Source organism: Mandrillus leucophaeus, unplaced genomic scaffold, assembly GCF_000951045.1.
Source record: "Mandrillus leucophaeus isolate KB7577 unplaced genomic scaffold, Mleu.le_1.0 Scaffold750, whole genome shotgun sequence".
Lineage (NCBI taxonomy): Eukaryota > Metazoa > Chordata > Mammalia > Primates > Cercopithecidae > Mandrillus > Mandrillus leucophaeus.
Window position 1 is genome coordinate 913,144 of NW_012108142.1, and position 14,034 is coordinate 927,177.

At 38.7% G+C, this 14,034-nt stretch overlaps 1 protein-coding gene across 2 annotated transcripts in view; it reads right to left on the minus strand.

Annotated features, from left to right (window-relative positions):
• The window catches only part of MYO16 (myosin XVI), a 655,611-nt gene that overhangs the window by 620,452 nt on the left and 21,125 nt on the right, over window positions 1–14,034 (minus strand). The window contains exon 1 of one of the 2 annotated variants that reach the window (XM_011966243.1): window positions 1,488–2,138. The exons of the other annotated variant lie outside the window; for it this stretch is intronic. Within the exon in view, the coding sequence (XP_011821633.1) occupies window positions 1,488–1,515 (28 nt within the window). The 5' untranslated portion in view covers window positions 1,516–2,138. Of the gene's footprint in view, window positions 1–1,487; window positions 2,139–14,034 lie in introns of those variants that run through there. 2 annotated transcript variants of the gene reach the window in all.

Genomic DNA, 14,034 nt, shown 5'->3' on the forward strand with positions numbered 1-14,034 from the left:
TATTGTGTTTGGTGACCAGCTGCTCCCTGTATCTCTCATGTCCATGTCACTGTCCCTTTCTGCTTCCGCCTGTGCTCCATGGCTGCCCTCCACCAGGTGTGCTCACTGTGCCTAATGAGCCCCCAGTTTCCTTGTAGGAACGATGCAGTTTTTCCTCTGCAGGGGCACAGAAAGGAAAATAATGACATTCTGCTAGTGCAGTAAAACATGAGAGGCAATACAAAAACCAGTCAGAGTATTGCCCTATGTCTATTTCTCCAAGAAAATAACCCCAAGATGTAACAGATTAAAACAGAAGACTATTCTCAAAATTCTTAAATATGCTGCATGCCTCTAATTCTTATTAGTTAAAGAGCTAATCTACAAACGTACGAGATGACCAGTGAATGCTTTTGGGAATTAAAATTGTTCTGCAACATGAAAGCATGACATTCTTGGCAATGCTTAAGAGTAAGGCATTTTTATTTCCATTAATCATAGTTTTAATTCCTGTATACATTCTCTACCAAAAATAAGAGAAAGGTAAATATTTTCACCTTCTCAATCATCATTTTCAGTCTCCTTTAGTGCAAAGCTCAAGATTCCTTCAACATATGTGTTCCCTTAATATGCCACTTCAGTTTAACATTGTGATGTCCTTTGGCAGCAAAACCTTCAGCCTAAAAGAAAACCATTTTCTGCAGATGTCATCTGTCACTTTAAGATCATGATATATATGTACAGAAGTTTTCAGAAGTGCCGCAGGGGACAAAAATGTATATCCAGCAAGCCATTTTTGGATCAATATGTCTTCCTCTTCATTATTACCATCCAGAGTTGGTTTAGATGAAGGTATTCTCTAGCTCAGAAAATTCTGCCAAAATTTCAGACACTAAAGAAACCCTTGATAAGCCCATCAGAAAAGCTGGTGATAAACTAGATTTCACCATATGAACATCAGTGGAGAGCATTTGGTATAAAGTCCCCGGAGTCCCTAAGCACCGCAAGGTGAATGATACAAGGACAAAAGTTTACAGTCAAGGATAACCCTAAAGATCACGCCTACAAAAAGCATTGAATAGAGGCTTAAGCAGTAAAACTTGAGACTAAAATACTAGCTAAATGACCTCAGCCATATATGAATAAACTTAGTTTTTATGTACTTTATTAACATGTGCCAATGAGCAAAAATATGCTTTTATAATTTCTTTCCATGTGTTGCTGGGTTTTTTTTTTTTTTTTGGTTGCTGTGTTTATGAATCATTTTTTTTAAAGCTAAAGTTTTAAAGATCTCTGTGCTATTAGCATTTGGATCACATTGGAATTATTTCCCAATCTGAAATTAAAAGGAAATATATCCAGCCTGTAAAATATTCTTCTGAGTCAACAGTCTATGTCACTTATGGGAATGTGGTATACCAGGAGACCTGCCTTAATTTTGGCATCTGCACAAAATAATACTTCAACAAGACAAATAAACACATGAGCAGAACATCAAGCTTACTTACAGCACTTGATAAAATGATAGTGAGACATCTTTCCATTTCAGACAGGAATCTTGCTACGGGTTCCAGCATTCTCTTCTGTCACAACTGTCGTTCCCAGGAAATGCATTACTTAAAGCCCTTACTCAGGTAACAGTTTACCTCAGGATGCACTATTGCATGGAGGCTCTGTTCCATGATCCTGCAAAAAGCTTCAAACTCATTCTCATTCGGCAGCTGGAGTTAAGATAAGCCTCTCCCCGGTGGGTCTTGAGGCACCGCTGCTGCACGTGCTATTGTAGCACCCTTGATTGACACAGCCCCGAGTACCACAATCCCGAGAATAGTCAGCTCTAATTGGTGTTCACATGCAGCCACATTCTGCTGCACGGAGGTGTGCTGCAGTGCGGCTCTCCCGGTCCTGCCTGTTAATGGCTTTTCAATAGCTTTCAAATGGCAGCAAACTAAGCTGATGAGTGGGCTGGAGAGAAGCCACGGATAGAGGGATCCTAAATCTTCTTCGTGCACATTGTCCATCAGCCACATATGACCAGATTCTTAGCTGGTAGTAAAGCGGATTATTTTTAGTTGCCACCAGTTGCTGTGTGTGAATAGGAAATTGATAGCAGGAGCTTAAAATAGCCACCTCTTTGAGTTAGAGATCTTTGATCTGTCCCTAGTAATGAAAAAAATTGCATTATATTTCAGAACACATCTTTCTGCTTTTCTGTGCAGAATGTAAAACTTAAATTATCCATAAAAAGCTTTTGGTTTGCATAGCTTTAAAATTTAGGATTCTCCTACCTCTGCAGACTGCAATGAATTTAACTGTACAACCCAATTGGATGAAGTAAGTCTGACTGAATTGGAATCAGAAAGAAATGCATGGCCTGCCAGGGTTTATTGTTATAAAAGTGAATATCATACTCAGAATGCAATAGCCATAGTAGCAAACAAAAAGGTCATATTTTAAGTTGTTTACAAATTCAAAGTGATACTTTTTTTTGCAAATTGATGCATTTTTTTATGATGATCTCCTCCAAAGACAAATTGACATAGTCTAGAATTTATGTTTCAGGTTTGAGGTTATTGGAAAGGTAAACACGAACAGTATGTTAAGTGCACCCATCCTTCTATGGCAGTAACATAATTTTGTATTCCTTACTGAACGAAACTCAAAGAGCAGTGCTTTCATTAAACTAGAAGATTATGAAATTCAAATCTATACAACAAGGGGTCATGACTTAAATTTTCACTGAACAATATTCTAACACATTTTAGTAGTGTGATGTAAAATAGTAAGTTAAAGATTTCGCACAGAACAGCCTGATTTCAAATCCAGGTTCTACCACTTATCAGAGTATCAGTGTAAACACATTATTTAACCTGCTAAAGCCTCAGTTTCCTTATCTATGCATGTGAAATATAATTCCTAATCTTTATTCTGAAGGTTAGAAATAATGCACATAAAGTTTCTGGTTTCTCTTGTTGGTGTTCAATGAAAAGTTGTCATTAACATTAACAAGGAAAAAAAGATTTACTTATGTATACCAAAGGATGATTATGGACACTTTAACTTGGTTTTTCCAACGATTAGAATGTGGATTTGGAGCCTTCATCAGAAATGCTGATTCCTCATTCATTCATTGATTCCACAATTAATTTTTGAGACTCACTGTCACACAAGTCACCATTTTGGCTGCTTTTCAGGAATAAAATATTCTCAAACAAAGCCTTTATATATCAGGAATCTATAATGTATGTTGAAAGAGTTTCTTGGATGTTTTGTAATGTTTCAGTAAAACTGTAAGAGACAACTATCTCTGTTTCCAACACAGGAAGTAAAGCTCTCTTCTCTTTAAATCAATACAAATCTTTACATGTGCATAAAATAACTGTGAGTTTATGTGAATGTTACCTAATGTCTCTTCGGGTAAGGTTGTATCCATGTAGATGTCCCTACCCCCTCTTCTTAATACAACACCAGATAAATAGTATGTTGCCTATAGACCTTCCTTAAATGTCTGAATGTCTTAATTTTCTGCAAATTGCATGCCTCTGCATATGTACAAACTCAGCAAACATCTTAAGACAATTGAGTTTAATGATACCATCCACTCTTTAAACTGAAAAAAAGCATAACACTCAGAGGGGCATGTTGTGCACTTGACAAAGAAAATAAGTTATTAAAAATATAATTGATTTGAGTCGTACTTTTTTAAATAACTTAAGGCATTTCTTATAAGAACTCTAACCAAGGTACCCTGTGAGAATTAACATCTCATCTCCAGGGGCTCATTATCAAATGTGTTCGTTTTTCATCGACTCATTTATTCCATAAACATTTGGCAACTCTTTGTGCTACAAGAGAAACATGAATCCCTGACCTCAAAGTGCTTATCGTCAGATGAAATAGAGACAATCAAGATAGTACAGTGTGGTGTGCTAGAAACTGTAAGACTGCAAATGTAGACCTCTAAAACAAGGGCCAACATCTAATCCACTTTGAGGAGTTGAAGGAGGATACACTAAGAAATGTATTCACAGATTTGTTAAACTATTTAGAATGTGCTTCCTATGTATAAACTGTACCTACATATAATTTCCCCAGATTAAGAAGCCATTTTATCTTTTTGTCTTTGAAACCACATACTCATCCTCTAAACACTGGTAGAACTATGTTTAAACCTAATTATACATTTCATCACTATACAACAAAAATTAATTTCTAATGCAGGCATTAGTACTGAGGAAAATAATTTTGGCTCTATTAACTTCCTTCATAAAATTTTTTTAAAATGGTAACTTGAAGTTGATTAAAATTTCCTCATCTATATCCATCCCTGAGAAACTCAACTCAATGTTGGGTTGTCAGACAATTATTTCAGGAATCCTTGAATCATATATATATACACACACACACACAGGCATATATATATATAATATATGTAATATATAACATATATAATATATATTATATATACATATATATATGTATTTCATTTTTTTCTTTTTTGAGATGGAGTTTCACTCTGTCACTCAGGCTGGAGTGCAATGGCACGATCTTGGCTCACTGCAACCATCTGCCTCCCTGTTTCAAGTCATTCTCCTGTTTCAGCCTCCCAAGTAGCTGGGATTACAGGTGGCTACCACCATGCCCAGCTAATTTTTGTAGTTTTAGTAGGCATGGAGTTTCACCATGTTGGTCAGGCTGGTCTCGAACTCTTGACCTCAGGTGATCCACCCACCTTGGCTTCTCAAAGTGCTGGAATTATAGGCATGAGCCACCATGCCCGGCTGAATCTTATATTTTAAATATGGTATTAGAGTCGATGACAGTAGCAAGAAATGACCAAGGCTAAATTAAATATATTGTTAGCAATTTATCTATTTTGCAGAATATGGTCATTAAGTACAAAACTAAATCCATGCATTTGAAAGAGGGTATTGCTTTTCATTTCCAGAAAATTTTCAAACAAATAAAGCACAATTATTTTATTTTTCAGAATTATTACAATGAACTATTGTTCTTCCCAAATACGAATGCGTAATATTTCAAACTCATTTTTGAATAATCAAGAAACCCCTTTATGTCTTTTATACACCATACAGCTGCTCATTATTCACACTATTTCTGATATGAACACATGATTTTTTTTCTTTTAAATGTTAGCATTATTATACACCAGACTTTTTCAAATAAGGCTAAATGATTTCCCAGCAAAAAAAAAAAATAAAATAAAAATAAATGAAACTGTAATGATTCTAATGAGAGATAAACATTCAAAAATTAGAAATTGCTTAGTAAATATCTTTTAAAATGGGATTCATGAGACACAGCTCCAAAAAGGCCCCAGGTGAGATATTACTTCATGTTTTCATTTAAAACCCTATTTGGACAATGTACAACCTGTAGTTTCATAATGCCAGTCAGCTGACAGATAATTCCTAATCTAATAGTTCCTACATTGTCATGCTTTTTTAAATGAAGAAATTAAAACTAAAGTTTGCAAACATCATTAATTTAGGTAAAGTATGTATTAACAGTAGGTCATGACAAAAATTCTAAATGAAGATATAAATCACATACAGCAGTTTTTTGTAATGCAAAATTAAGCTCTGTGATGGGGCATCATTGCCTCTGCCCAGTGAATAGGCTGGGGCTTATAAATATTAGCCTTTGATGAAGTAAATTACATACATTTAGAGACCTTGAGCCACAAGTGTCTCACACACAATGGCTGAGAGCTAAATTTATAATATCCTTTATCACAAATATTGACTGTTTCTATGTGAATGGAGTGAAGACCTCTCCTGGGAACATAACTCTGGTCTAATAATTGAGACTGAAGGCTATAGAGGAGAAAGTATCTGAGTTGTCAAAAAATAAGGCATAAATACACTCAGCTCTTGCTATAGAATCAGCCTCTGGTCAACCCCTGGTGCCTCAGGACCAGGATCAAGCCTACCTTGAATGACTGAACAGACCCTTGATTCTCTGATCAAGTCCCTCATCTCAGTCTAGTGACTGTGGAGGTTGTTCCTGATTTTGGCCTGCCTATGAAACCACTAGCTCTCGGATTCAGGATTCCACAGGGCCATGTATTCACTTCAGCTTCACATAGTCTCACATTTCTCCAACCAGAACAAATGGACATTCAAGTTAGATGTGGGCAATTGGGCAATTGTGGGGTAAACAAGAAGAAATTTACAATACAGACTTGCACAATTGGAAAGAAGTAGGGGTTAATAGGACCTGCCCTCTCCATGTCAGAGAGTAGTGAGGGCTAACCCAGCTGAGCACTGCTTTAGTGACTAAAAGTGAATTTGTCATATAGGGGCTAGAAAATATCCCTGATTATTCAAATACTTTCATAGAGTAGTGATACAGAAAAGAAATGCAATTTTAAATACTGTTTCAAAAGACTGAAAATTACTCTCTGTAATGCAATATAGATTAATATAATAGCAAATATATGCAAGTGCATTGATATGGATATATGAAGATACACACACACACACACACACACACTCAGGCTATATGGGATGTTCTAATTGCTCCTTAAGGGCATTTGCCACCCACTTCCTTTGGTGATTTTTTTCCCTAATCAAAATGAAATGTTTTAAATTCTAGTGAGGACCAGTTAAACTGGGTATCTAAAGGAGGACATTTGTAAAGCGTTTGTGAGGTTTTTCACTTGAATATGAACAATCACTTTGAAATCTTTCCAGCATATGTGTTACAACTATCTAGGAGTACTTTCCCATTTTCAGATGTCATTTCACCTAATGTTTGACCTTGAACAAAAGTTTGCATATCTTAATGGTGAATAAGAAACAGGCAATGTTGTTTTATGTCTGTTTGACTCTACCTAGGTTTATGTGCACGTGTATGATATGGATGGATATGAGCACATTAATAATTAAGTATTCTCTGCCTTGTTCTTTAATCAGTTTGAGGGAATAAATAGTATACTGCAACCAGTTACCAGGAATAGGCAGATAAAAAAACTTTTATTGATGATGAAGCAAGTTTAGAGATTACTGATGGCCTAAATAAGACAGCTGGGACACCAGGCTGAAATGTTTGAACAGATCTCTATAAATTTGTCATTTAGAAGACAATATCTGAAGGCTTTTTGATGACCTAAAAGATATTCTTAATTTTCCTGAAAAGGATGAAATGAATTGTAAGGCAATTAAAAAAGGAGCCTCAGCCTCTCTTTCATACTTTTCCCATTGATATACATGGACTTTTTAAACAAAATATGCCTCTTTAGTTGAATCATGCTCTTATTTACAATTTAATCACACTAGGTTACTTATTCAAATTCTGTGCATTCTTCAAATGTACTTCAAGCCCATTTAATCTACAAATTCTTCTTGATTTTTTTATTGCTTAAATTAGTCCTGACCTTCTCTAAACCCTATATTCATTTTCTTCCTGTACCAGTCAATCCAGCATTTATAATGCAACGCTTTGCATTTTTCTTAACTAGTATCATATGGAAGGCTCTTCCTAGGTAGGTAATTCATTATTTGAGTCTCAAGCCTTCTACTTTCCCTATTTCCTAAGAGGTCCAAAACATTAGTGAACATTCAGAGATCAACAAATGGAGAGCCAGAGAATTAGAATGGCTGTAAAACATTTTCTGGTGCATAACATATAATGTCTTGAGGAATATTTTATTAAAGGCAGGATTATTGAACACTTAGGTAAACATAACTTACCATACATGACAGGAGAAGAAGAGAGAATTGAAGTGGAGTATAGTCCCTTCTTCATTCAAGCATGTAGGTACAAGCAGACTGAGTTTATATTGTCTTTCAGTATTCCCCATGAAGGCTCCATTAAAACAGATCATAGGGAGATCTGGGTACTAGTTTAACTTTCTTCTTCTAAATGAATTTGAATTCCCTTGTTGCTGATTTTCTTTGAGTGACAATGTATACAATATAGTCACTAGAGAGGTTCCCAAAATTTAACAATATTTTAAAGTGTTCCAGAAAAAGAAACGTACACTGAAATATCCAAATTCACAAATGTCATTAAATTATTTCCCCAAACTGAAGTTTCTAGTCTTTTGGGTAAGTTTCAATAGCCCTCATTGTTAGGATATTATTCTCCATAAATATTTTCTCCTATCTGCACAGTTTGGGCTGTCAGAGGAAACGGCTGTCTCACTCTCAAATGGGCATATGTGCAGCCTATAAAAGCTGAGTCCTTGAACTCTTTGGTTCCTCTCCTGTGTTACAATTCCACTACCCTTGCAGGATAATATCAGGCTTTCTGTCTATTGCTTTTTGAACAGTGGGGCTCTGGAAATCAGTGCCAGGATGCTCTGTGAGTGTGGTCTGTGCTCTGATCCATGTCTCTGATTCATGATCCACGACTTCATGTTTCCCATCAGAATCTCTCTTAGCCTCTTTTGGCCACACCTCTTACATTCTCTTCCTCCCCTCCATCCCCCACCATCCCTCTCTTTTCCATCCCCCACTAACTGCTGCCTTCTCCCCTCCTCCTTTTCTCTTCCTCCTCCTCTCTCTCTCTCTGCATATTTAACACTCCTATAAATAACTGGAAGGACTTATCAGAGTAAAGCAACAGACACAGGTAAATTCTGGCCACAGTGAGTGAGGCTAATGAAACCCTAGAAGTCTGGGACATCCTTTTCCTGACCAAGGCTCCTCTAGTGGGTCATCTCTCCTCACTTCTACATCAGTAAACTTCCTTGGATATGAATCCTGTATCTGTCACTCCCTAAATGTCAGGTCACCTGTTTGAGGTTCAAATTCCTGTGATAAGAAATGGAAACAATAATGCCTAGCGCCCAGGGTTCTTCCGTACAAGATAGGTACTCAACAAGTACACTTCCAACCATCACTATCTAAGTATTTCACACACCCCTGATATTGTATTAACCTAATGCTATCTTTATATTACTGAAAATATTTATTATGTGATTTGCCCTGAAGACATCACCGCCTTTGGTACAGTCCTGCAGGTATCAATGACTAGCAGAACCCCTTCACAGTAAATATGCCATGTTTACCCATGAACCACGTGCTAAACAAGTAGACATTATATGGTATCCTCCCAATCTGCAGGGGACACTTTCCAAGATCCCCAGTGGATGCCTGAAACCACAGATAATACGGAGCCCTATATACACTGTTTTTTTCTATACATACATTCCTATGACAAAGTTTAGTTTATAAATTAGGCACAGTAAGAGATTAACAGCAACAATGATGAAACAGGACAATTATAGCAAAATACTATAATGAAAGTCAGGTGAATGTGCTCTCCCTCATCGTCTCTCTCTCTCTCTCACAATATCTTACTATACTGTACTCACTCTTCTTGTGATGATGTGAGATGATAAAATGCCTACTGATGCCTGATGTGAGGGGAATGACGTAGGCATTGGTATGGAGCAGGCTACTATTGACCTAACACTGCAGTCAAGAGAGGATCATCCGCTTCAGATGGCCCAGGATCACTGAGCCGCGACAATGTCAATGACTGGATGTCAGGAGTACACGATGTGGATGATTAACGAGCAGGAAGCATGTAGTGTTTATGCAATGGACAAAGGGATGATTCATGTCCAGAAAGAAGTGAAGCTGGATGGCGTGAGACTTCATCATGTTACTCCATGCATGGAACAGCATGCAATTTAAAATTAACGAGTTTCTAGAAATAGAATACAAATATTAAATAGAAATTTCTAGACATTTCCATTTAATATTTTAGACTGCAGTTGGCTGTGGTTAACTGAAACTGCAGAGGGCAAAACTGCAAATAAGTAGGGGGACTACCAAAGAATTCTATCAACCCTGGAAGTCTTTGTTGAGCACTCGACATACAACAGCCATGAATCAGACCTAGACCCTACCCTGTGGAGCTTACAAAGATTATATACTGGGAACCAGAATTACGGAGACTACACTAGAAAATGCATGGCAGTATGGAGCAGGCACCCGAAGCTTGAGGGTTTGCACTGCGTTTCTGAAGATGTGGTGCTTGGCAGACACCAGAGAATGAGTAGGAAGAAATCAGGCAAAGCAGGTGGGCAGAAGGGAGGTGTGTGGTGTCTTCATGACATGTTCAAGAAATAAACAGAAATATTTGGCAAGGCTGAAGGATAGTACCTGGCACAGCCAGTTGAGAGGTGAGTTAGAGAGGTAAGTGGAGGCCAGGCTGCAGGGTAGGGGTGAGAGGCTCTGTCCATTCTCATGAGTCATACAGAGACAAGGAAGCTTTTAATGCAGAGGAGAGGGATGATTAGATCTGAAACGCATAAATATTGCAGGAAATTATTGGAGCAGGAGAAATAGAAAGGATAGTGTGTTTGGGAAGCTGAGGCCGCCCAAGGCCCCTAAGGGCGAAGCACTGGGGTCAGAGCAGAGGCAGTGACAAGTGGGAAGTGGACAGCACGTCCCATCATCACCGACCAAAAGCTAAGTCCTCTTCCTGTCTCGAAATCTCCATCCCTATCTCTGCTTCCTTCTTTCCACAGTGTCCTCATAAAGGTGGACTCGATCTGACTCAATGCAGTAGACTTGATCTGACTCAATGCAGTATTTCTTTAATTTATCTACTGTTGCCAATCCTGGAAACCTCTCATCCCTAGAAGCCCAAAATCCAGAAATTCTACCCATAGACTTGGCATCAAGGGAATGAGGCTGGGATACCTGAAAACAGTAACATGAATGCATGCTCTCAGTATGGTTCATCCCTGCTTCCTCTCTTCTTCAGTGTGACTTCAGTGTCAAACATCAGAGCAGCCCTAAAACTCAGGTAGTCAAAAAATAAATATGTTAGTGTCATTCCCTTTAGTATTTCCAGAATAAATATTCAGATTTATTATTCAAAAAGTAAGAATATTCTAAATAAGCTTCGTAGTGAATATTTCTAGGAAATGACTTCCATTTCTTAAGCCTTCATCTTATATAGCAAACAATTAAAAAGTGCTTATTATGTGGTAGGCATTCTAATCTCTTCATAGGCATCAATTCATTTAAGAAATGGAACAATGTAGTGGGTACTAATACTTTTTTAACAGATGAGGAAACTGAGGCACAAAGACTAAGCAAGACATTCAAAATCAGTTGGCCAGAAAAGAGCATGACTCTGTTGACCAAGTCATTCAGGCTACAGAGTCCACCATACCTTTCATCATGGGGCAATACCCCTCCTGCTGGGTGGTTTAGGCTTAGGTTTCCAGTATGCCATTTGCCCTCAACTCCCAGCACAGGCCTTTCTTCTGTCTGTCACATTTTTTCTACCTTCCTCACTGCCCATCGTCCCTTCAACCCTACATGTTGGAGTTGTGTACATAGGGAGGGAGAGGGAGAGGGGAGGGCATGCATAGGAGAGACATCTGGAGAGGAGAAGGTGGAGAAGGGAAGGGGTTGTGTAAAATGAGTAGGAAATAACTGTTCAAGGGTCACAGCGGGCAAACCGCCTCCCGCTCGGCCTCTTCCCCTTTCTTCTTGGCCAGTTTAGCTGCACTGATGTATCGCTGTGATACCTCCTGATGCTACATCCTATTACTGCTAATTTACATCCTGCGTGGGCTTCCTCTCAAAATGCTGACGTGACGCTGCTACAATGATGTTTACTTTTTTTTTTTTTTTTTTTTTGAGACAGAGTCTCGCTCTGTCGCCCAGGCTGGAGTGCAGTGGGGCAATCTCTGCTCACTGCAAGCTCCACCTCCTGAGTTCCCACCATTCTCCTGCCTCAGCCTCCCCAGTAGCTGGGACTACAGGCACCCACCACCTCGCCTGGCTAGTTTTTGTATTTTTAGTAGAGGCAGAGTTTCACCATGTTAGCCAGGATGGTCTCGATCTCCTGACCTCGTGATCCTCCCAACCTCGTGATCCTCCCTCCTCGGCCTCCCAAAGTGCTGGGATTACAGGCCTGAGCCACCGGGCCCGGCCAGTGATGTTTACTTTTACACCCTCAAGTATCTATCAAGGCAGACATTGCAACATACAGACCCCAGTCAACCAAAAGTGTAAAGAGAAGGAAAGTGTCAAGAAAAGATACAGATCAGAAGTGAGATTTTATCAAGGGAAGAGGTATATATGTTTATATTTGAAATTTCAGAGTACAGCAGGGAATCGAATTTTAGATTCTTATGAAGTAGCTAAGCTGTAGCAAATTTGGTAGACATTTAATACTTTTTTTTAACATATCATGAATACTGGCAATTACATATAAGCTGCTAATATGATAAGAATTATACCCAGACCACAGAAGATACTGATATACATCTCTAAAGCCAAATATGTAGGTGTTAATTGAGTGGATTAAGGTAAATTGTAGTGCAATGGTTATGGAGAAACATCACCAAAATAAAAGTCTTACATGAATCCGATGGGGGATATTTTGAGAGTCAAATGTATGACTCTGTTTATTTACATAAAATCCAAAACCAGGTAAAAATTATGATAATAGAAGTCAGGGAAATGGACTATTGATAGGAAAAAGGCTCTAGGGAACTTTCTAGAACAAATGAAAATGTTTCATACTTTGATCTGGTGGTGGTTGCACAGGTATAAATATAGAGAGATACATTAAGATTAGTTGAATTGTACATGTAATATATGTGTGTATTACTGTATACAGATTATAATCTATTGTTTAAGTGTTATAAATAGTGACATAATAACATAGCAGCAACACACACAGTGAGAAAAGGATTTCCAAGTGTGTAAAACTAAGGTAACTCAGAAGCATTGGTTCTTTCTACATTCATTCATTCAACAACTATTGACTGACAGGCTACTATACTTTTGCATATGGATACAACTAAGGGGCAGTCACTGCCCTTAAACTGATTTCCTAGCATAGCAAATCAGCAACTATAACAGTGTGGAAAATGCAAAGGTAAGCTTAGACAAAGCAAGATGGAGGCACAGAAGAGGTGGTGGCTGGCCCAGGCAATAGCTCCTTCATACCATATACAATGTACTCTGTGAGGTGCTCCTGTCTGTCTCTATAGGCTCAACTCTAGCTGCTTCTCATCTTCTATGCAAATGTTCCAGGACACCCACTGCCACCACAGCCTTAATGCACAATGCCTTGTAGGAGGTGTCTCCTGCTGGGAAGTCTCTTCTCCCCTTTTTGCAGGTACTCTTCTGGCCTGAATTACATGCACCTCTTCCAGAGAATCTTGGGAGAGAGTCTGTAGTTATTCAAAGAGATCCCTAACCTGAAAAATTAAGACCACTCTTGCAGCAGATGGGGAGTGGTTAGCAGATTTTAAACAGAGGAGTTAAATCGTGACGCTCTGTGAAGAACAGATTTGAGGGAGACAAGATGGACAGCAAGGAAACTTATTTAAAAAGCTCCTATAATAGTCCAGGGGAGAGAGCACGAGGGCTTGAAATGGAGTCATGGTAGTGAAGACGGAGCAGACTGGGTAAATCCTCAGGAAGCCATAGCCTGGAGACTGGCAGGATTGGGAAGTGAGAGAGAAGCCCAGGTTTCCAGGTGCTTGGGTGTTTGGTGAGGCCATCTGTGTATCTGGTGAGGGACTGGAGAGTGGAGGAGGAAGACACAGCGTGGAAGAGGAAGGGGATGGTTTAAGGGAAAGACAATCAATTATTATCTGGGTATGATATATCTAGGAAAGGTTAATAGAATAAATAAGCATATTTAGTGGGTACTCAATAAGTCTTGTCCTTGGATCCCTGGAAACCGTCCCTGGTTATGCGTGCAGGGCTTCTGCTATGTACAGCCCTTGCTGGTATTAGAGAGAACACGAGATGGACTGAACATGGATCCTAGTCTCCACTTATTTCTTCTTTATTTTCCTTTAGTAATTTTGTTTACGGAGACTGTACTATCAGGCAGGCACTAGGCCCTGAGAGACAACCATGGCACAGATGAAAGCCCGTGCCTATGAAGAGCTTACCATTTCAGTGACATTATTTGGGCATTGACAACAGGCTATTCAGTGCTATAGTAAGGTGGAGTAAAACCACTCAGGTATACACGGAAAAGCCTCTGCCCAACTGCTAGGGATCAAATAAGATTTGGCCGAAATGAGCTATCATA